This window comes from Anopheles ziemanni, chromosome 3, assembly GCF_943734765.1.
Source record: "Anopheles ziemanni chromosome 3, idAnoZiCoDA_A2_x.2, whole genome shotgun sequence".
NCBI lineage: Eukaryota > Metazoa > Arthropoda > Insecta > Diptera > Culicidae > Anopheles > Anopheles ziemanni.
Window position 1 is genome coordinate 41,676,556 of NC_080706.1, and position 23,234 is coordinate 41,699,789.

The 23,234-nt window shown below is 45.2% G+C and overlaps 4 protein-coding genes across 4 annotated transcripts; 3 read left to right on the forward strand and 1 right to left on the reverse strand.

Moving 5' to 3' along the window:
• The first annotated feature begins 504 nt into the window (after window positions 1-504).
• Window positions 505-3,032, forward strand: LOC131284753 (TATA box-binding protein-associated factor RNA polymerase I subunit B-like). The gene is made up of 2 exons (XM_058313614.1): window positions 505-920; window positions 980-3,032. Exons 1-2 carry the CDS (start codon window positions 505-507, stop codon window positions 3,030-3,032), a joined length of 2,469 nt encoding a protein of 822 aa, XP_058169597.1.
• A 5,581-nt stretch (window positions 3,033-8,613) lies between these two features.
• On the forward strand, window positions 8,614-10,979 carry LOC131284754 (TATA box-binding protein-associated factor RNA polymerase I subunit B-like). The gene is made up of 2 exons (XM_058313615.1): window positions 8,614-8,867; window positions 8,927-10,979. Exons 1-2 carry the CDS (start codon window positions 8,614-8,616, stop codon window positions 10,977-10,979), a joined length of 2,307 nt encoding a protein of 768 aa, XP_058169598.1.
• An 801-nt stretch (window positions 10,980-11,780) lies between these two features.
• On the forward strand, window positions 11,781-21,035 carry LOC131284755 (uncharacterized). The gene is made up of 4 exons (XM_058313616.1): window positions 11,781-12,563; window positions 16,188-16,747; window positions 16,816-17,682; window positions 18,181-21,035. The coding sequence occupies exons 1-4, from the start codon at window positions 12,514-12,516 to the stop codon at window positions 21,033-21,035; spliced, it is 4,332 nt and encodes a 1,443-aa protein (XP_058169599.1). The 5' UTR covers window positions 11,781-12,513.
• A 723-nt stretch (window positions 21,036-21,758) lies between these two features.
• On the reverse strand, window positions 21,759-22,304 carry LOC131284756 (partner of bursicon). Its single transcript, XM_058313617.1, has 2 exons — window positions 22,133-22,304; window positions 21,759-22,054 (listed from the first exon to the last, which is right to left on the reverse strand). The coding sequence occupies exons 1-2, from the start codon at window positions 22,302-22,304 to the stop codon at window positions 21,759-21,761; spliced, it is 468 nt and encodes a 155-aa protein (XP_058169600.1).
• Window positions 22,305-23,234: the final 930 nt, after the last annotated feature.

A 23,234-nucleotide genomic window follows, 5' to 3' on the forward strand; every position in this document is an offset into this window, starting at 1 on the left:
GGGAACCAACGAAGGAGCGAGCAAAGGCACGAGCATCTCAATCGCGCATACAAACGAATCGCTGAAGACGCACCAACGAACGATGCCAATGTGCATTTGAGAATCCTTTTTGGCGCGCAAATTTTCTTATTTTTTTTTTTTTTTACTGATTGATTTTATGATTTGCTAAGGATATTTTAAAAGAAATACATGTCTAATTAATGGGACGTAAAAATGTCCGCGTTGACTAGTTTTGGCACGTAACAATTAATTATGAAGTGTATCATTTATCCACGATCGAGAACAATTTTCCTCCTATGACCCTTCAACACATGCGATTAGCCAGAACACGTATGTTATACGTGTACATAAAGGAAAGAAAAATATTCTTGAACTATGAATTGTAAACGCGCAATAACAACGCCGGTCGAAATTAAAATGTCACTATACAGTGCGATGTTTTGCTGCAAAAACATAAACAATGCGTGAAAGCAGCTGCATGTCGGCTGGTTGGTTGAATTAGAAATGAAACGAATAGTGTCCAATGCCATAGTGGCTCCAGCAAATACTTGTGACGTTTGCGGGTTAAGTGAGTTTACGCTGGAGGATGGATTTTACTACTGCAAGGAATGCGGAACGAAACTGCTCACGCATCGCGAAGTGGTACACGGTTTCGGCGATACGTTGGATGCCGGGCAATCGGTGCTGGAGAAGGCAGATGCGGACAAAAAACAGAGAACTGTAACTAAAATCACCAGCTGGGAGCAGATAAATCACATTTTGTACGGTCTCACAGAACGGCTGATTGAGCTCGGTGCCCCGCGTGAGCTAAAGTCAACGGTTCTACAGATCTGGTGTTCCTATCTTCGGCACACGGAAGTAGCTTTCTTCAGTAAGCGCAATCGATCGCGGCCACGTGTGGGGCTGTATAATCAGAGGAAGTAAGAAATGGTATCTCGTCATGTGTGGTCCGGAAATTTGACATGTCTTTTCATTTCAGTGACTTGAATCTTATATTCAATAAGACGGTTCCAAGGACGTCGTATAAAGCCAAGAAGCATGAGATAAACACTACTACTTCACGGGGGAAGCGTAAACTGAGCCAAAAACTCCTTGAAGAAGAGTACGACACCTTACAATTAAGCCAAAGTACTGATTTGGAGTCAACATTGAGTGAACTTTCTTCATCCCAGCAAAGCTCCAGCGCTACCAATGCCTCGCTCCCCTTCCATTTCAGTAGCCAAGCGAAAAAAAGGCTTAAAGAAGAGCTCCACATCGATGATGAACATATACAGTGGCACGAACAAGAAGCACCGATTGATGCTTCTTGTCATTCAATCACTGCTTTACACCCATCACACCGAGTGTCCAGTGGTAAATCAGATGATTGGTCCAGTATGTGCCGAAAGTCGGTTATTATTTCTATTTTAGCCCTCGCACTCAATCAAGTATGTAGCCAAATTCAGATTGGGGACGTGTTGCGTTGGATAGAGGAAGGGCACCTGCCTTTTAACAATTTGGAACAGTTGCTCCCAGACGGATTGGATGCCGCCTGCTTCTCAGAGACACTGCGGGACATATCGGTAAACCACAAAATTGAGCTGGTTAGGATAACATCCTTTTTAGCTAGAGATCTGGGCATTTTGCCAGTTCAACCAGATTTAACGGAACTTTGCAGACGATATTTGGGTGAATTAGCCCTGCCTTTGGATTTGGAACCTTACATAGTTAAACTGATTGCAATAAGCCCTAAAATCAAACAAGGCAGTACCGTAATCAGTTTCCCAGCATACGAGCAGCATGCCATGAAATACATACTTTTCGTAATGAAGCTGTTGTTTTGTTTGGACAACGTTATGGAATCAAAAATGGATGCTTTGTCTGCCGACGTCAACCGCTATCTCCACGACACACCTAAAACGCATCCTCAATTATTCGTATGGCACGAGTGGCAACGGTATGTGGCAATGCGGCGCGTCATTCTGGAGCAAGTACATTACCCAACATTTCAACAGCGCGCTAACGGAAGGAATGTCAGCAACGATGTAGCAAGTGATCTGCTTCTCGATCACTCGGAATCTTATTTTATACCAGATGAGGACAACACCACCGGATACCGGGCACCCCTCGTTGATGCGATAGGATCTCGCGACGAACGTCGATTCAGGAATGCGCATTTAATGATTACCTCTACAACGGATAGGTTCAGTAACAAGTCCTTGAAGAGAAACATTTGCTTCGATCACAACTTACAACCTCAGCGGTCGTATCTGGCAGCATTGCTGGAAATGCAACAACATAGCCATCTGGGCGTGTACATTCCTGATTATATGCGGACAGATCATTGCAAGCGAACAGCTGTTCCATTTGTTAGTCCAATGCCACTCAAAAAGTATTTGCTAGACCATCAACGGGTGAGACTGCAAACAAAAGCAATTAAACCTTCGATCTCGCAAATCCACATGGAAAAGTTTCGAGAACATATACCAAATTCTATGAGGTACCTGGAATGCAGAGAGTTTACCCGAGTGTTGGAGGTGGAAGATGGAGAATTGAGTAGCAATTCGGATGATCTTTTCTATGTATCCAACATTTTAGATTACATCGATGCTCGTGTCGAATCACAATCATCAACTCATGAAGAGCTGCTGCACAAAGTACTCAGTAGAAATTTGTTGGAAAATATTCAGCGTGATTTGAATGCATCTATGAATGATGCAGCAGAGTTAATTGGAGAGAATGTGCAGGAAAGCAGCACGTTTGACCCGTTCAAAAGCAACCCGCCGATCAAAGAGAAGCTTCCTGGGGAGGATCTTTGCAATGAAACGGTGAAAATTGGATTATCCAATTTTCACTACTGGATACGGAGCGTTCCTTATAACAGTTCTGCTCAAAAGTTCAGTGAACTTGACTATATGAATGCTTTTCCGACCAGTTTTCAGTTTTTGCTGAGTGAAGCAGCTTATGTGACGCGTTCCTCCCCATACGAACTTTACTGTAAGCTAAACGAGCTGGAGAAATATTTGTTCAAATGTTATGAGCAGATGAAATAAATTGTTTGTAATTGGATCAGTTTTCATCAACTGATTGGTAGGGGGAAATAGGAAGATACTTTGTAAACGTGACTTAATGAAATAATATTAAAAAAAAACTTTTTTGTGTATTTATTCTAACTGTCCAGCCCTGAAAAGATACATACTTTCTTAGATAGATACTTACTTTCATTAAAACAATTGGGAAAACACTTTCAAGAAGATTTTAAACAAAATAAATGCTACTTGTGAGCCTTGAAGTTGGATGCTGCAAACTTGCATACTACAAAATTGAACACTGCTGTCAATTTAGTAGTGATGGGTATTAGACCTCCGGGTATGCTCTCGATCTACTAAAAGAGATTCGCAGTCTCAGCCCAACGAAGGTGAGAATCCCTTCATAAGCTCCGTCTTCAAGCAAAACAGGTTTTTATTATTATAACATAAAGTTATAAAGTAGATGTGTGATAATCACGATACCGTACAATGTTAATGTTCTTCCGTAAATTCAGCTTCAACATTACATTTGCCTAACTTTTATTAGTTTTCAAATGACCATTGAAGAGCCTATTTTGATCTGAATCGATTAATTGATTAATATAAATAAAAGCAGTTGCATTCCAAAACGAAATGTTCTCATTTGATCACTTGTATGCTATCCTACTATTCCCATATGTAGAGCATGACTGTTCATCTCCACATAGCGAACTCTCCTCCGTCGAACTGTCGAACTCAGTTCCCGCAACAGCTGGGAAACTCGTAGGAAACTGGTAGGAAACTCTTGACAGCACTAGCAAAGCCCCTCGTTCTGACGTTTAATAACTGACGGATTAAGAAGAAGCGAAGAAGACTGAAACAAATGCGTGTCCACTTAGCGAACTCGGGAAACTCGAAACTCCATACAAGTTTGACAGGAGTTTCACCAGAGTTTCCTATGAGTTCGCTATGTGGAGATGAACAGTGAGGAGTTATTCTCCTAAGAGCCCCGCTACACGACCCGAAAACTCAAAAACTTTGCGGCGCGAAGAGGGGAACAACCGAAAAGTTTGCGTCAGAAACTTTTCAGCTCCGTGAGCTGAAAACTGCACCCGCGAAGTTTTTGGCAGCTAACCGCAAACTCAAATGCGTCAGAAGAAGAAGACGAAAAAGAAATAAATGTAAACATAACAAATCTCAAAAACAAAATAAACGAACATATGGTGATAAATTTACGTGTTTCTTTTGTAGTTACGGTAATATTTTGTCATTTTATAGCTAGAATATCAATTATAAATTCACTATAGATCATTGGTCGGCAAAGTCCGGCCCACCAACTGATTTTATCCAAAAGTTTCAAAAAGTTTAATGATAAGGATTACAATATTTTATACTACCACTTTTTATGTAACATGAGAACATCAAAATCTTCCTTCTTCATGCGAAGAAAGTTAATTATAGTTTCATTTGCTTGCTCTGCTACAGTATTGTCCAGCAAACGGTTGCAATCTTCTTGCCTCCGCACAATACGCCTGTTGCGTTGCCTGTTGCGTTGTTGCAAGTTTTGGGTATTCAACTCGATGACCCGCGATAGGGTAGTTAGCCACACTTCACTCATCAACAGATTATCCATCTTTTACTTTTTGTGTGAATTGAAATAAGATCTTGTTTGCTTTGAAGGAAGATTTTTGAGTTAACTGAAAAATCAAAAACACACACAGGCTCACAGAATTGGTACCACAAAACGCGGCTACACGAACCGCAAAGATTTTGACGTAAACTTATACGGTTTTTGAGTTCGCGGTTGGAGTTTGCGGTTCGTGTAGCGGCCCGGTAAAATTGAATCTGAGCGAAAAACTCCCTGGAAAGATCGGAATCAATCCAGTCGATCCAATTCTAACTTCGCAACACTAGTCTGCCGTGTGGCTAAACAGAAGTGAAGTTTCATCAGAGTGAAAGACACGGCACGGTTCGGTACCTTTTATTTTAGTTACAAAATTCGCCTCGTGCTCGGTTTTGGCGTAGGAATTGCAGTTCACAGTGGCCACCCTGCGGTGACCGATACGAAGCACAAATTGCACTTTCCCTACCTTCCCCGAACGAGCCAGTAATTAGGCGGTTTGGTTACCATCATTACCATCATAAGCGAAACCCCGATCCAAGTAACCCCGGACCGTACAAAGGTGTTCGTTGGTATCGCGCACACCGGCTGGCTAAAGCGAGCATTTGTGTGGGTACGTGTGTCTGTGTGTGTGTTTACGATGTGTGCATTAGCACAAAATAATAATAAAAACGCGAAACACTTGTTCCCACCAAGTATAGGGCCGTCCGGGTGATACCCGGTGTCGATGCGTCCTATCAGGTGGTTGATTTTTTTAAATGGCAAAAACAATCAAGAATGGAAGCAAAAGTCTGATTCTCTACTCTATTTCCTCTGTACGTCACAAACGTTCAGGGACGATCTTGATCTTTGGCCAAATAGCTAATACAATATATTCGATACGAACCATTCGATCATCAAGATGTTTCCTTGATTTCTTAAGTTGTGAAAATTGAAGAAATTGTCTTTCTGTCTTCTTTTAAACACTCATTGCAAAAGCTATAACTGGCGTCTCAAGAATAAACGTTTTTGTTTTTGCGACCAAAAACCGGAAGCCACACGCATTTATTCTATCATCCAACTGAATTGTCGGCTACATTTCGTAGCAACTAAGCTCTGGTAGCAATTGGACAAGGTGGCAATGAATTATTAAATGCAACCCAAATGTTCGCTACGAAACAGTGAGGCGTGCCGTGGTCGCTAACTTTGTTGCATCCCTCGCCTTCAAGCACGGCGCCGTTTTCGATGGCACGTGGTTGGTAGTTTTTGAATGAATTTTTCACTACCCTCAATCTTGTCGATAAAAAGCCTTAACACGTTGACTGCCACGCTTATTTTGGTCGTGTTTACCTGCAGACCAAAAATTTTTCTTCATACAATAACGCTGGCTATCATTTTTGATAGTCATGGCCTGCTGGGAAGTGCACAGGTGCTCGAAGCGCACACACACAGCTCGGCAATTGATATGTTTCTGGTGTTTTGCCTTTAACACCTTATTGTTTATTTCTATTGGCGTTATTATTAAATATATAGCGCCTCAAGATTTCTCCAATAAACGGCTTACGTATTAGCAGCGCGACTGCATCCGTCTCATTCACCCAATAGACACGCAATGACATTTAGCGAAAGAGACAAAGCGATTCACATGTGATTTAATAAACAAAAACCTTCCTCTAAAACAGCTTGTAACTTTTTTCATACCACAGTTATTTTAAAACCAACCACAAATTAAGCTAGACAGGAGATGAAACTACGTAACTACCAAAGAATTTGTAGGTAAGAGTTGTAATTTCAAAGATATAGTACTTCAAAAATCATGGTAGGTGGCTATCAAAAATGATAGCCATGGTCCCCCAGGAAACATCGCTGGCTATCAAAAATGATAGCCATGACAGTCAACGTGTTAAGGTGCCCACTGTGCCACCATCTCTCCAAGGGCCGGAATCCTCGCCAATTGTGTTTCGTTTCTTTTGTTACCCCTTACGTCAGCCTTACGTCCATAGAAATTTAAAATAAGAAGTTTTTTTTATTATAAGAAAGAAGTTTCCAAGAGATTTTTAAACTCTTTGTTTCGGTGACACTCGTAGATTCAGTTTGTTCGTAGCACCGATCATTCACATCGTAGTCGTTCCAGCTAAAGCAGACGATCATCATTACGGCCACCTTCCCTCCAAACATGGGAACTTAGCGGAAGGTCGCGACAAGGGAACTGAAACGGAGGGGCGCCGTTTTTGGCACACCTTTGGTTTCTACTGACTTCAGGGTCACGACATGTTACTGATTTTTTTCTCTGGTGAGAGAAAGAGACAAAAAGAAAGACAGAAGAACATGGAAAGATTCATACCGAGCGATGATGTGAACGTAAAATTTCAAAGGTCATTGAAACACGCTGCAGACGACCAGCAAGATTCTAGTGATAGCAAAATTTGCAAACATGAATCACCAATCGCAGACGGGCATAAGGATCGTGAAATCATACTCGAGGAATAAAGTTAACCAAATTAATACATCAATATTTGTTCGCCTGTGGTACATGGTACCTAAAAAATTACCCCAAAAACGGGCAATACTAAATACTGAACTTGCACATAACAATTTGTATTTGCTGTTAAATTTCGTAGTGAATCACTAAAAAATACTAGAACTACTTATTATGTAAATGTATGTGGGAAAAATGTGTTGTAGGAAATTGGGGTCGTTAAAATATTAGACCGAAAAGTTGGCAAATATCCGACTGAACTTGATATGTAATCAAAAAATCAAACATCCCATTTTTTATTTGTATCCCACTTTCTTGTACACGCCCAACCAACTCTTGAACTTCGAAATAAAATCACTAGACAAATTTGTTTATAGCCTCACCAATTGTATTCTAAACTATTTTTATTTATTCACTGAGTTCTTCTTGGCGTAACGACCTCTTGGTCATGCTTGCCCGGTTAAGGACTTACGAGACTTGTTTCCCTGTTGTACGTGGATAGTCAGTCCTCTCGTACAGGAGAGGTTCCGGTCTCGGTTGGGATTCGAACCCATGCCGTCGAGGCTGAGTTTCACTGAGTTATGAAACACAAAATCAAGTAAACAATATTATTACTGGTTTGAAGATGTGTCAGTGAGGACATTATTTGCTAAGTTAAACAACCAGTGGCTTTGTAGACCACTAAACTCGAAATGTTAGAAGTTTCATGAATCTTTGAGTAAATTATGTATGGAATTCCTCCTTTGGATGCTTTGATCCAAAAAGAAGCTTCAATACCAAGTTTCGATCAATCAAACATTTTGTTAGACTTTTTCCTGATGGGTATGGAGCTATCTCTTTAAGTACTTGCCGAACGATGTTGGGGCTTTTAATTTTGTTTTGATGAAATGGAAAGCAAAATTGCCCCCTATCGTGACCCGGCAAAATTATCCCACCCGTCTCTCGTCCTAGTGGCGCTAATAGCAATAATCGTCACCCGGTGTCATTCTACATTCCACCCCACCCCCACCACCGATTGGCACACTTTCCACCGGGGACAGTGATGGGACAAGCCATCGCCTCTGCACTGCACCTCGCGCGCCAGTTTTACCTATAATCGATCGGCGGGAACAACAAGAACAAGAATGAAAGGAAAACGGGGTGTTCCACCGTTGCTTGGCGTATGTTAAGCGATCATAGTAGGCAGTGTGTTGCAAAGTGTCGCGAGGACAATCGGCAACATATATGGTATAGCTTCGGTGCAAAGAGTGAAGAATGAACTTTTTCTACTGGACGTATGCTTGGACCGTTTGGGACAGGTCGGGTGAGGAAAGGTTGTAGGTGTTTGTTGGTTTTTTGTTCATCTACCGTACCGTTGGCAACACAGTTTTCAAACTTTCACCTCACACCAATTGCTAATCATGCCTACCGCTTTCTTTTCTCCAGGACAAATGTCGTCATGAACTACACAGAAATCGAGGGTAAGGTGCGCGAAGCGACAAACGACGAACCGTGGGGACCAACCGGGCCGTTGATGCAGGAGCTGGCGCACGCCACCTTCACCTACGATGCCGGGAAAATCGGTGCTGGAGAAGGCAGATGCGGACAAAAAACAGAGAACTGTAACTAAAATCACCAGCTGGGAGCAATTAAATCACATTTTGTACGATCTCACCGAACGGCTGATTGAGCTCGGTGCCCCGCGCGAGCTTAAGCCAACGGTTCTACAGATCTGGTGTTCCTATCTTCGGCACACGGAAGTAGCTTTCTTCAGTAAGCGCAATCGATCGCGGCCACGTGTGGGGCTGTATAATCAGAGGAAGTAAGAAATGGTATCTCGTCATGTGTGGTCCGGAAATTTGACATGTCTTTTCATTTCAGTGACTTGAATCTTATATTCAATAAGACGGTTCCAAGGACGTCGTATAAAGCCAAGAAGCATGGGATAAACACTACTACTGCACGAGGGAAGCGTAAACTGAGCCAAAAACTCCTTGAAGAAGAGTACGACACCTTGCAATTAAGCCAAAGTACTGATTTGGAGTCAACATTGAGTGAACTTTCTTCATCCCAGCAAAGCTCCAGCGCTACCAATGTCTCGCCCCCCTTCCAGTTCAGTAGCCAAGCGAAAAAAAGGCTTAAAGAAGAGCTCCACATCGATGATGAACATATACAGTGGCACGAACAAGAAGCACCGATTGATGCTTCTTGTCATTCAATCACTGCTTTACACCCATCACACCGAGTGTCCAGTGGTAAATCAGATGATTGGTCCAGTATGTGCCGAAAGTCGGTTATTATTTCTATTTTAGCCCTCGCACTCAATCAAGTATGTAGCCAAATTCAGATTGGGGACGTGTTGCGTTGGATAGAGGAAGGGCACCTGCCTTTTAACAATTTGGAACAGTTGCTCCCAGACGAATTGGATGCCGCCTGCCTCTCAGAGACACTGTGCCACATGTCGGCACCCAACAATATTGAGCTGGTTAGGATAACATCCTTTTTAGCTAGAGATCTGGGCATTTTGCCAGTGCAACCAGATTTAACGGAAATTTGCAGACGATATTTGGGTGAATTAGCCCTGCCTTTGGATTTGGAACCTTACATAGTTAAACTGATTGCAATAAGTCCTAAAATCAAACAAGGCAGTACCGTAATCAGTTTCCCAGCATACGAGCAGCATGCCATGAAATACATACTTTTCGTAATGAAGCTGTTGTTTTGTTTGGACAACGTTATGGAATCAAAAATGGATGCTTTGTCTGCCGACGTCAACCGCTATCTCCACGACACACCTAAAACGCATCCTCAATTATTCGTATGGCACGAGTGGCAACGGTATGTGGCAATGCGGCGCGTCATTCTGGAGCAAGTACATTACCCAACATTTCAACAGCGCGCTAACGGAAGGAATGTCAGCAACGATGTAGCAAGTGATCTGCTTCTCGATCACTCGGAATCTTATTTTATACCAGATGAGGACAACACCACCGGATACCGGGCACCACTCGTTGGTACGATAGGATCTCGCGACGAACGTGGATTCAGGAATGTGCATTTAATGATTACCTCTACAACGGATAAGTTCAGTAAAGAGTCCTTGAAGAGAAATATTTGTTTCGATCACAACTTACAACCTCAGCGGTCGTATCTGGCAGCATTGCTGGAAATGCAACAACATAGCCATCTGGGCGTGTACATTCCTGATTATATGCGGACAGATCATTGCAAGCGAACAGCTGTTCCATTTGTTAGTCCAATGCCACTCAAAAAGTATTTGCTAGACCATCAACGGGTGAGACTGCAAACAAAAGCAATTAAACCTTCGATCTCGCAAATCCACATGGAAAAGTTTCGAAAACATATACCAAATTCTATGAGGTACCTGGAATGGAGAGAGTTTACCCGAGTGTTGGAGGTAGAAGATGGAGAATTGAGTAGCAATTCGGATGATCTTTTCTATGTATCCAACATTTTAGATTACATCGATGCTCGTGACGAATCACAATCATCAACTCATGAAGAGCTGCTGCACAAAGTACTCGGTAGAAATTTGTTGGAAAATATTCAGCGTGATTTGAATGCATCTATGAATGATGCAGCAGAGTTAATTGGAGAGAATGAGCAGGAAAGCAGCACGTTTGACCCGTTCAAAAGCAACCCGCCGATCAAAGAGAAGCTTCCTGGGGAGGATCTTTGCAATGAAACGGTGAAAATTGGATTATCCAATTTTCACTACTGGATACGGAGCGTTCCTCATAACAGTTCTGCTCGAAAGTTCAGTGAACTTGGATATATGAATGCTTTTCCGACCAGTTTTCAGTTTTTGCTGAGTGAAGCAGCTTACGTGACGCGTTCCTCCCCATACGAACTTTACGGTAAGCTAAACGAGCTGGAGAAATATTTGTTCAAAAGTTATGAGCAGATGAAATAAATTGTTTATAATTGGATCAGTTTTCATCAACTGATTGGTAGGGGGAAATAGGAAGATACTTTGTAAACGTGACTTAATGAAATAATATTAAAAAAAAACTTTTTTGTGTATTTATTCTAACTGTCCAGCCCTGAAAAGATACATACTTTCTTAGATAGATACTTACTTTCATTAAAACAATTGGGAAAACACTTTCGAGAAGATTTTAAACAAAATAAATGCTACTTGTGAGCCTTGAAGTTGGATGCTGCAAACTTGCATACTACAAAATTGAACACTGCTGTCAATTTAGTAGTGATGGGTATTAGACCTCCGGGTATGCTCTCGATCTACTAAAAGAGATTCGCAGTCTCAGCCCAACAAAGGTAAGAATCCCTTCATAAGCTCCGTCTTCAAGCAAAACAGGTTTTATTGTTATAACATAAAGTTATAAAGTAGATGTGTGATAATCACGATACCGTACAATGTTAATGTTCTTCCGTAAATTCAGCTTCAACATTACATTTGCCTAACTTTTATTAGTTTTCAAATGACCATTGAAGAGCCTATTTTGATCTGAATCGATTAATTGATTAATATAAATAAAAGCAGTTGCATTCCGAAGCGAAATGTCCTCATTTGATCACTTGTATGCTATCCTACAATTCCCATATGTAGAGCATGAGGAGTTATTCTCCTAAAATTGAATCTGAGCGAAAAACTCCCTGGAAAGATCGGAATCAATCCAGACGATCCAATTCTAACTTCGCAACACTAGTCTGCCGTGTGGCTAAACAGAAGTGAAGTTTCATCAGAGTGAAAAGACACGGCACGGTTCGGTACCTTTTATTTTAGTTAAAAAATTCGCCTCGTGATCGGTTTTGGCGTAGGAATTGCAGTTCATAGTGGCCACCCTGCGGTGACCGATACGAAGCACAAATTGCACTTTCCCTACCTTCCCCGAACGGGCCAGTAATTAGGCGGTTTAGTTACCATCATTCGCCGTGTAGGATACCTGTACTACGTGGAATTGTGCGTTCTTCTGTGTGGCAAACGAAGTTACGTGTGTCGTGATTCGGAACGCTCCACTCCACCAGCACCTGAAGTGCGTGCGAGCATCAGCTTTTTAGCGTGCATCGCGACCTTCTCGGCAGCGACTGGTTCGACATTCCATCGGAGCGTGGCACGTACGGATTCCGTTCTAGGGCTGGTTTGGCTGCTCGCGGATGGGACCGTCGGATGTTGTTGTTTTGCAAATGTGAATTGCCATTAGTTAATTGTCGCCAAACCAACAGCATATTCGTTGCAGTTAATGTGGTGGTGGAGCGCGGCAAGGAAGTGGTGGTTGTGAAACACTTGCCGAAAGAATAGTTTACAGCTTTTCCAAACAGCTACTACACCTGCGGTGGTTGATTTAAAAAAGACGTGGAAATAGCAACATAAAAACGCCACAAGGTGAAACAGTGCATCATCACGGCCGTCAAAAGGCACTGTCCGATTCAGCATCTGTGACGGAATTTCGGCTCTGCAAAAGCAGTCCAAAAACAAACGAATCATGGATAAATTTATCAGCATGTGGAAAGTGCGAGAACTCGCCGATAAAGTGTAAGTATAATTGCTTCGGATTTCCTTTCATGACCGTGGTTAACCGCAGCGAATGTGTGTAGCAAAACGTCTCCATCACCAACGGCGGCGCCCTACGCGAAGACAATTCACAATTCGAAAACACGATAAGCGAAACCCCGATCCAAGTAACCGCGGACCGTATAAAGGTGTTCGTTGGTATCGCGCATACCGGCTGGCTAAAGGGAGCATTTCTGTGGATGCGTGTGTGTGTGTGTGTTTACGATGTGTGCATTAGCACAAAAATAATAATAAAAACGCGAAACACTTGTTCCCACCAAGTATAGGGCCGTCCGGGTGGTACCCGGGGTCGATGCGTCCTATCAGGTGGTTGATAATTGGTTCGAAGGATAAGCATTTCATTCTTGCGCTGCTGGCCGTAGCTGAATCCAAACCCAGCGGATGTTCGCCATGCAAGAGGAGGGTGGGAGGATGTGATGCGAGATATCTATCCATTAACTGACGGCAGGCGCGAATCCGTAATTCCCGATGCAGACTTAAAAAGATTGTTAATCGTCGCCAGCGACGGATGGTCCTAGAGTTTCTCCTAGTCTTGTGTTTATCTTTCTGTTTCAAAATCATACAAACACAATTTGCTCAGCTGGGAAGAGTTATAATCCTACTTGGGCTTAGTTGAAAACATTGTTAAATGCATGAAGCACATGTTTATCTGGAACGTGAACGATTGTGTCAAGATGCTTCATGATCTGTGTCGGTAGCAAAGTTGTCTGGTAGAATCATTACGTCTAGCAATGTCTAACCGTTATTTTTTTTAAATGGCAAAAACAATCAAGCATGGAAGCAAAAGTCTGATTCTCTACTCTATTTCCTCTGTACCTCACAAACGTTCAGGGATGATCTTGATCTTTGGCAAAATAGCTAATACAACATATTCGATACGAACCATTCGATCATCAAGATGTTTCCTTGATTTCTAAAGTTGTGAAAATTGAAGAATTTGTCTTTCTGTCTTCTTTTAAAAGCTATAACTGGCGTCTCAAGAATAAACATGGTTCCTTTGCCCCAAAGCAAACACTCCGTGTAGCCACCAACCATTAGATAAGAGCCACTGGAGTAGAAGTTCGTTTCGATCAAGATGATCATCGTCTTCTTTTTGGCGTAACGACCACTTGGTCATTGCCTACCCGTTAAGGGCTTACGAGACTTGTTTCCCTGTTGTACGTGGATAATCAGCCCTCTCGTACAGGGGAGGGTCCGGTCTCGGTTGGGATTCGAACCCACGCCGTCGAGGTGGTGAGCCCCAGCGCTCATGGGCCGATTTTCTAACCGGCGCTACCGCTCGGCTGTCGCGGACTCCCTCCAAGATGATCATACGTATGTTATTTTATGGGTCTCAAAGGAACATATGTGGTATCATTTTTGTTTTTACGACCAAAAACCGGAAGCCACACGCATTTATTCTATCATCCAACTGATTTGTCGGCTACATTTCGTAGCAACTAAGCTCTGGTAGCAATTGGACTTGGTGGCAATGAATTATTAAATGCAACCCAAATGTTCGGCACGAAACAGTGAGGCGTGCCGTGGTCGCTAACTTTGTTTCATCCCTCGCCTTCAAGCACGGCGCCGTTTTTGATGGCACGTGGTTGGTAGTTTTTGAATGAATTTTTCACTACCCTCAATCTTGTCGATAAAGAGCCTTAAGGTGCCCACTGCTCCACCATCTCTCCAAGGACCGGAATGCTAACCAATTGTGTTTCGTTTCTTTTGTTACCCCTTACGTCAGCCTTACGTCCATAGAAATTTAAAATAAGAAGTTTTCAACAGATTTTTAAACTCTTTGTTTCGGTGACACTCGTAGATTTAGTTTGTTCGTAGCACCGATCATTCACTTCGTAGTCGTTCCAGCTAAAGCAGACGATCATCATTACGGCCACCTTCCCACCAAACATGGGAACTTAGCGGAAGGTCGCGACAAGGGAACTGAAACGGAGGGGCGCCGTTTTTGGCACACCTTTGATTTCTACTGACTTAAGGGTCACGACATGTTACTGATTTTTTTTCTCTGGTGAGAGAAAGAGATAAAGAGAAAGACAGAAGAACATGGAAGGATCCATGCCAAGCGATGATGTGAACGTAAAATTTCAAAGGTCATTGAAACACGCTGCAGACGACCAGCAAGATTCTAGTGATAGCAAAATTTGCAAACATGAATCACCAATCGCAGACGGACGTAAGGATCGCGAAACCATACTCGAGGAATTAAGTTAATCAAATTAATACATCAATATTTGTTCGCCTGTGGTACATGGTACCTAAAAAGTTACCCCAAAAACGGGCAATACTAAATACTGAACTTGCACATAACAATTTGTATTTGCTGTTAAATTTCGTAGTGAATCACTAAAAAATAATACATGACAATTTGTATTTGCTGTTAAATTTCGTAGTGAATCACTAAAAAATACTAGAACTACTTATTATGTAAATGTATGTGGGAAAAATGTGTTGTAGGAAATTGGGGTCGTTAAAATATTAGACCGAAAAGTTGGCAAATATCCGACTGAACTTGATATGTAATCAAAAAATCAAACATCCCATTTTTTATTTGTATCCGTGTGATTTGTATCCCCACTTTCTTGTACACGCCCAACCAACTCTTGAACTTCGAAATAAAATCACTAGACAAATTTGTTTATAGCCTCACCAATTGTATTCTAAACTATTTTTATTTATTCACTGAGTTATGAAACACAAAATCATGTAAACAATATTATTATTGGTTTGAAGATGTGTCAGTGGGGAAATTATTTGCTAAGTTAAACAACAAACGGCTTTGTAGGCCACTAAACTCGAAATGTTAGAAGTATCATGAATCTTTGAGTAAAATATGTATGGAATTCCTCCTTTGGATGCTTTGATCCAAAAAGAAGCTTCAATATCTATGTTTTCATAAATGTTATAACTACACCAAGTTTCGATCAATCAAACATTTTGTTAGACTTTTTCCAAATGGGTATGGGGCTATCTCTTTAAGTACTTGCCGAACGATGTTCGGGCTTTAAATTTTGTTTTGATGAAATGGAAAGCAAAATTGCCCCCTATCGTGACCCGGCAAAATTATCCCACCCGTCCCTCGTCCTAGTGGCGCTAATAGCAATAATCGTCACCCGGTGTCATTCTACATTTCAACGAACGACGAATAATTGAATTCCATATTCCACCCCACCCCCACCACCGATTGGCACACTTTCCACCGGGGACAGTGATGGGACAAGCCATCGCCTCTGCACTGCACCTCGCTCGCCAGTTTGACCTATAATCGATCGGCGGGAACAACAAGAACAAGAAAGAAAGGAAAGCGGAGTGTTCCACCGTTGCTTGGCGTATGTTAAGCGATCATAGTAGGCAGTGTGTTGCAAAGTGTCGCGAGGACAATCGGCAACATATATGGTATAGCTTCGGTGCAAAGAGTGAAGAATGAACTTTTTCTACTGGACGTATGCATGGACCGTTTGGGACAGGTCGGGTGAGGAAAGGTTGTAGGTGTTTGTTTTTTTCATCTACCGTACCGTTGGCCACACAGTTTTCAAACTTTTACCTCACACCAAATGCTAATCATGCCTACCGCTTTCGTTTCTCCAGGACAAATGTCGTCATGAACTACACAGAAATCGAGGGTAAGGTGCGCGAAGCGACAAACGACGAACCGTGGGGACCAACCGGGCCGTTGATGCAGGAGCTGGCGCACGCCACCTTCACCTACGAGCACTTTCCAGAGGTGATGTCGATGTTGTGGAAGCGGATGTTGCAGGACAACAAAACGAACTGGCGCCGGACATACAAAAGCCTGCTACTGCTCAACTATCTCGTACGCAATGGCTCGGAACGGGTGGTCACGTCGTCCCGGGAGCACATCTACGATCTGCGGTCGTTAGAAAACTACACCTTTGTGGACGAGAACGGCAAGGATCAGGGCATTAACGTGCGACACAAGGTGCGCGAGCTTATCGACTTCATCCAGGACGACGATCGATTACGTGAGGAGCGCAAGAAGGCGAAGAAAAACAAGGACAAGTACATCGGCATGAGCTCGGAGGCGATGGGCATGCGGTACGGTGGTAGCAGCGGTGGTGGTGGTGGTGGTGGCGGTATGGACTATGGCGGCTACCGGGATAGCTACGATCGCAGGAGTGAAGATCGATGTAAGTCTAGAGTTTTTCGTTCGGTACGAGGAAAGCTTTATTTACTCACATTTAACTTTCCCTTGTAGATAATGAATCGTCCAGAGACCACCACGAGTACGACTACCAGTACGAAGGGGAACGGGAGGACTCGGACAACGAATCGAACGGTCCGTACGATCGCTCGAACCGCTACCAGGACCGGGAACCTTCGAAGAGTCCCGCCACCCGGCAAACGTCCACCACTCTGTCCACCGGTTCAACGACCGCTTTCGGGGGCGGTAGTGGCGGTACCGGGGGCAGCGAGCGAAAGATTAACCTCAACATCAAGCCAACCGGCTCGACCGCCGCATCCACCTTCCCGGCGCCGCGTGCCGCCGCTACGACCGGCACGGCGAAAGTGACGAAAAAAATCGATCTCGGTGCGGCCAGCGGTTTTGCCAAGACGGCCGCCTTAAGTGCAGCTTCCGGGGCACCCTCGGATCAACTCGGAATCAACTCGCCGACGCACCGCAACACTCACGCGGAAGAGATCGTTGGCAGTGGGAGCGGCAGCGGGAAGCAGCAGGAAATCTTGGAAGATCTCTTTAAAACGTGCCCCACGAAGCCGTCCGCTTCGCTCGTCGACGAGGATGATTTTAATCCGCGTGCCACGGAGGAGTTTGGTGATTTCGAGTCCGCATTCGGTGGCGCCCCGACGGTGGCGGGCAAGGTACCTTCAGTTGCCGCCACCCCAGCCAGTGCTGCCCCGGTGAAAGGGGATGATTTTGCCGACTTCGCCGCATTCGGTGCGGGACCGCAGCAGACGACGCAACAGCCCGCTACAAGTGCGGATCTTTTGTTCGGTCTGAGCGTTGGTACGGGAACTGGAATGGCAGGGCCGCAGGCTGGTGCACCGGTTGACATTCTATCGGATTTAAGTGGCCTTTCGCTGGGCACTGGTGGAGCAACGAATGGTACGTATACATTTTATTTCATCAAATTGCTCAAAAATGGGCGATTCTTTCTTTCGGTGTACATTAGTTTGCCTTGCTTGCCACGCTCACCTGTCCCCTGTGACATTCTCTCGGTCTTTCGTTGAATGCGAAGTATTTGATTGGATTTACAACATCGGGTGCCCACCCGATCCTCGGTCACAGCATGGACTGATAGTTCATTTCGGTTTAGTTTTATTGTTTCGAGCGTTCCGCTGCTTAATGGGGACGATTTGGGGCAATGAAACTTACACGACCTCTGCAGGGAAGGGAACCCTTTACTCCCAAACTGTAGTGGGATTTTGGTGCCGTTTTTGTTCCCGTTTCCGAGCGTCAAGAGTTTCCGTTCCTCGCGTACGTTCGCTTGTTTGTGCCTCCTTTGCGTAGTTTTGGCCCGGTTTCCACGCCGTCCCGGTCAGTGGCTCGGGAAGTGTGGTGTGCAGATGTTGTGTGCAACTATTTTGCCTTCTCCCCTTTCAGCATCCCGCAGCATCGAGCCTGGCAAACGGCCGTCACCGTTTTCGCTGCTCCGACATCGCTACAACGAGCTGATCGAGTGTGTGCAAAACGTCAACCCGCAACAGCCGGCCATTACCCGGGAATCGGAACGGCAAGAATTGAACGAAAAACTCACCCACCTGTTGGAGTGCTTACCGGGGCCGGTGCAACCATCGGAAGTCCTCTACGGTACAGATGCGCGAGTCCGCTGGGATCAATTTGCGATGGAGGCATATTCGGGACTCCTTGAGACTTTGGTGCCACTAAAGGCGCACCTGGACGATCGCCTCCTGCATCGTATCGTGCGCCTGGATGCGAGCGCCCACTTTCCGTTGGAAGCAATCAATATACTCACCCAAACTGCCACCCTCGACGGAAGCGCCGGATCGTCGGAGGTGGCCATCAATTTGCTGACCACCCTCCTAGAGGATAACACCGTACTACCAGCAGCATTCCTTCACCTTTCGGCCACCGAGCGAGACGATTCGAAACACAGCACCGATCATTCGCGACAGTTCATTCAGTTGATCACGTCCATCCCGAACCGGGTGGCAAATGTGCTACGGAAGCGAACTCCGTCTCGCTTTCTACCGACGCCATATAGTCGACTCCTGTGCCGGCAGCTACTCCGGGCACTCACAACCCTTGGCGAGTTGATACATTTTTACGGTCCACCAGAAGTACTGGAGCGCATTGAAGGAACATTTCTATCGTCATTTTTGAGTAAAATTATTACCGATTTCCACCAGGACCGGCAGTCACCGGTGATACGGTCAATATTGATCGTCCTGCTGCACGGTATCAGCTCTCAAAGCGAACCCCTGGGGACGTTCATTCGTAAGGTGCTTCACGGGCTCACTCCAAATGCGTTGGAAACTGTGGTTTATATTGCGCTCAACAATCGTATCAATCTATTACCCCTGTTCCGGGAACCATTGGCGGCAAACTGGTCATACGTGTTGCTCCAGAAGGTTCCCCTGTACAACTACTACTCGGACGCTGCTGGAGAGGTAATCGGTCAGGAACTGATCACGCTTCTCGCCGGTCTCGATGAAAATCTCGCCGGAAATGGGGAACGGAGACAAACCGTCGAGACTACTAGTCTTCTGGGTCGACTTGCCGAGCAGCTGCTTGTGGTTTGGTCGAGCCGTACGGCCATTCAGCGGACCAGCTTCGAGCAGCATCTGTACGTGACGAAGCTTTTGCTGCGTGCCATGAAAAAGCGGTGTGACATTTCGCGACGGGGCAATATGGCGGAAACGCAAGAAAACATCCGCCGTCTACTGTTCGATGGGCTGCGGGCCCACCTGGAGTCACCGATCAAGGAGATGCGCTGCACGGGAATGATCACGGCGGAGCTGATTATGGGCTGGGTTGATGCTGAGCGGGCGAACGATGATGAAGGGAACCGGTTGCGGTTCGACTACGCCGGGTTCGATGAAGGCACTTTAGCTTTGATCGACAGTTTGAAGAACATTGATTCAGCTGGAAAACATGATAATGATGGCCAGCAGAAGGAAACCATCAACAAGGCGGTTGAAGAACTGTTAGAGGAAAATTCCTCTGTAGAAGCTTTGGTTGTGAAAGTAATGGAATCTAATACCGTAGTGAGACAAGCAAAGCGAACAGATAAGCTGGAACAGCAGGACAGTGACGACGATGATACTGAGCGACCGGAGCCACAATCTCCCCTCGATTCCGATGACGATGACCTCCCAGTGTACGACATGTCGAACGATACCGATCTCGATGTCGAACGCTACCGGCCTAAATATTTGCTCGACCTACGAGACGCACTGATCGAAACGGACTTCAAGCAGGACCCCAAGTGCTTCGAGCTAGCCGTAGATACCGCGCCGGATTTGATCGCACAGCAACTGCCGAACAACGACCCCAAGCTGGCGCTGGACCTGCTGGATATTTTTCTTTCACTCGAAGCAAAGACACACATGCCGACATTTAATGAGCGAAAATTTGCCGCACTGGTGGAAATTTGTGTAACGTTTCCTCGGGAATCCGGCGTCTGGCTTTGCGGCCAGTTTCACGCCGAAGTGAGCCGCCATTCGGTGAACCGGCGCATCCTTATGCTGGACGTGATGACCGAGGCGGCCAAGGTGCTATCGAACAATCGAAAGGCGACAGATGCTCCGGGATCAACCCCGGCGCTAGTGATGCCCTCTGGAGATAAAAACCGACTGCTCGGTATGTTCCGAGATGAGGCGGAACGGCGTGCTCGTCGGGAGGAAGCCGAGCGTATCGTACGCGAACGGATCGAGCGCAAAACGCGGCGCTTCCGATCGGCAAATACCAGACAACAAGAGAACCCATCAGCACCCGCCATCGCCAACCGGTACGCCGATGCTGCCGGATGGTTCTTCTTTCCGCTGCTGCGTGGATTTGGTGGTGGCCGGTTTCTTTTCACCGCCGGACTTCGCTTCCCTTACGATGCAGAGAATCTGCTGCTCGTCAGCTTTATGCAGGCCCTCTCGGTCCTGATGGTGTGCGCCGAAAACTGTCCCATCGGAGTCCGGATGGCAAGCCAGTTGTTTGCCCTGGGGAAGCTGCTGCGCTTCAACGAGGAACCGAAGGTGCGCCTCTCGGTATTGCAGCTGGTGGCGGCCGTATTCCTGGCGGTACGAGCGGAAACGCTGAGAGTTCAGTTCTACCAGGAGCTGCTGGAGCTTCGGGAGTGGCTCGAGGAGTGTACGCAGCAGGATGTAGTTAAACGCGGTGAAACGAATGAGGAGTGCCGCCAGCTGGCTCGGAACGTGCTGGCCATGTGCTACGGGGTGCTAATCGAGGAGCAGGACCAACTCGACCGCAGAGAACGACTTTAGATTACAACGCCAGTAGTGGAAGTGTAAACAATAACGAAAGTGCGCAAATTTTCGTAAATATGATACAAACAATACATCCCACAGAGAGACCGCTCGTGTTCTGATATGGAAACCGAAAACCAAAACCAATGTGTGGTTGTTGACCCAATCAGCGCTATATTGCATGTTATGGCTTACCATAATGACATCCCTTGGAAGGGTTAAGTCTTCTTCTTTTTTCCTTATCCTCTTGTGCTGCGTCATTAAATCTAGCCAACTAGATTGGCGAACATATGTGCATATGCTCGCATTGAGAACGTTGTGTACCCGATAGAGTTAGCATGGTACAATCTGTCGAAGCTGATAGATCTAGTATGCCAATTATTATGTAATTGTTATTCCCATTCATTGTCAATTTCGTTTTCGCTGTTTTGGTTTTGCTGCAGAAAATTATGTAAATGGCATAACGTTTTCATTGCTTTATTATCATCGTTATTATTACTAGTTAGATGTTGTCTATCAGTACCTTAGACGTCAGACAACATCTTCCCCCCGTTCCTTCCAATTGTTGTGAGCCAATGTCTGGATGGTGTTTCTTTCTTCGGGGGATGATTGACTCCACCCTAGTCTTCAAACAGGGTGCGATCTGAAGGGCTTTTTTGCGAGTGCGTGTGAGTGTGCTATTGGTGTATGATCTTCTTACCGGTAGTCGTTAGGAAACTACGTGATGGGGCGGGTCGCACGTTAACGAACCATCTCACCACACTTGAAGCACTTGCAGTCCACTGGTTCTTTCAGCCGGATCTCCATCGTGGCCGACTCGTGGTCGGTCATACGCACGCCGTCCGGGTCATAGCAATGCGTGAGTTGGAGCTGCCGTTCGCGGAGGAACGACTCCCGGCAGCAATAGCACTCCTTCAGGAAACCGGTCGCCGTGATGACCGACGGTTGCACCTGACTGTTGCACTTGCCCTCGCATTTGTTCACCGTGACATCGCCGTTACAGGTCCGGTACAGCCGCCCCAGCTCGTCGTATTCCTCTGCGTACGGCGGAAGGCAAAGCTTTGGTTACCAACGGAAGCAGCAAGCCCGCGACGGGGCCACTCACATACACTCACCTTTGATGAGATGTATCTCCGACGGTAGCGTTTCACACGTCTCGTCAGCCTGGTTGTGCTGGGCGGACACAAAGCTGGCCGAAAGAAGTGCCACGGGCAGCACAAGCAATACCCCACACAGCACACTGGCGCTGTTCGCCGTCGTAAGCGTTGCAAGGGAACGGTGGCTCATCGTTTACTGCGATCGGGAACAACTAATCCACCGGCACGATATAAAGTCTATCCTGAACTGAACACGATCAGCCGCAATCGCACCGCTACCCGATACCGAATTGCATCGACAGCATGGAGACGCGAGCGTTTTTATACACTTCGCCCACCCACCCATTTCATCCTTCTTACGTGGCGGAAGGAAGCAAAATCCTTTTGCATGTTCCGTCTTGTGTCACCCGCTGCGCTGAGAGCGTGTACAGTCTCGCCTTGGGAAGCCAAGGCCCACAACATAGGTCAGGTTTTGCGCATAAAAGCCCGAAGCACCAGGTGGTGTGTGTGTATGTATGGTGGTCACCACATGGCAATCCCATCGAGCTCCTGTGACCTTTGCCGAGGACGAATGAAACGAAAGACAAACCCCAGAGTACAGGAAGGAAAATGTGTCCTGTTGGAATGTCGCCGTTTTACATATCATGCTTCTTGGTTCGTCACTTCACAGGAACGGTCAAGGTTCGCCTAACGTTGCAAAGATTCGAAAAAATGGCAATGCATTAATTGGGCTTGGTTTAATTCTTCAATACACCATTTGCTTACGATCACATATAGTTCTAACGCATTCAACTTGGAATTGATTTGAATATTCTTGACCATCCCGAAGAAGATAGACTGCCTAGCATTCTTACTTTTCTCGTTTTAGTCCGTTTTTCATTTAAAAATGTTTACCATTGGAACAATTCAAATAATATTCATTAACACCAGTTTCGCTGCAATTATTTAATAATTACCGGGTTGGCTTAAAAAAAAGTTTGAACTGTGGATTTCTTTATTGGTACAAATATTATATTACATTACATAAGGTCTAGGGTTGTTAAACAATAAAAAACTTGATTACACAATTAAGTATTTTTCATATTGATTTTGTTCATATTTTAATCGTTTAAGAATGCTT

What these genes read in the sequence shown, in the direction of transcription:
- LOC131284753 (XM_058313614.1), top strand. Translation starts at nt 505, where the DNA reads ATGAAACGAATAGTGTCCAATGCCATAGTGGCTCCAGCAAATACTTGT. An exon ending in GGGCTGTATAATCAGAGGAA is followed by an intron (nt 921 to 979) that starts GTAAGAAATGGT and finishes TTTTCATTTCAG; the next exon opens with TGACTTGAATCTTATATTCA.
- LOC131284754 (XM_058313615.1), top strand. Translation starts at nt 8,614, where the DNA reads ATGCCGGGAAAATCGGTGCTGGAGAAGGCAGATGCGGACAAAAAACAG. An exon ending in GGGCTGTATAATCAGAGGAA is followed by an intron (nt 8,868 to 8,926) that starts GTAAGAAATGGT and finishes TTTTCATTTCAG; the next exon opens with TGACTTGAATCTTATATTCA.
- LOC131284755 (XM_058313616.1), top strand. Translation starts at nt 12,514, where the DNA reads ATGGATAAATTTATCAGCATGTGGAAAGTGCGAGAACTCGCCGATAAA. An exon ending in CGAGAACTCGCCGATAAAGT is followed by an intron (nt 12,564 to 16,187) that starts GTAAGTATAATT and finishes TCGTTTCTCCAG; the next exon opens with GACAAATGTCGTCATGAACT. An exon ending in CACTGGTGGAGCAACGAATG is followed by an intron (nt 17,683 to 18,180) that starts GTACGTATACAT and finishes CTCCCCTTTCAG; the next exon opens with CATCCCGCAGCATCGAGCCT.
- LOC131284756 (XM_058313617.1), bottom strand. Translation starts at nt 22,304, where the DNA reads ATGAGCCACCGTTCCCTTGCAACGCTTACGACGGCGAACAGCGCCAGT. An exon ending in GGAGATACATCTCATCAAAG is followed by an intron (nt 22,055 to 22,132) that starts GTGAGTGTATGT and finishes CGCCGTACGCAG; the next exon opens with AGGAATACGACGAGCTGGGG.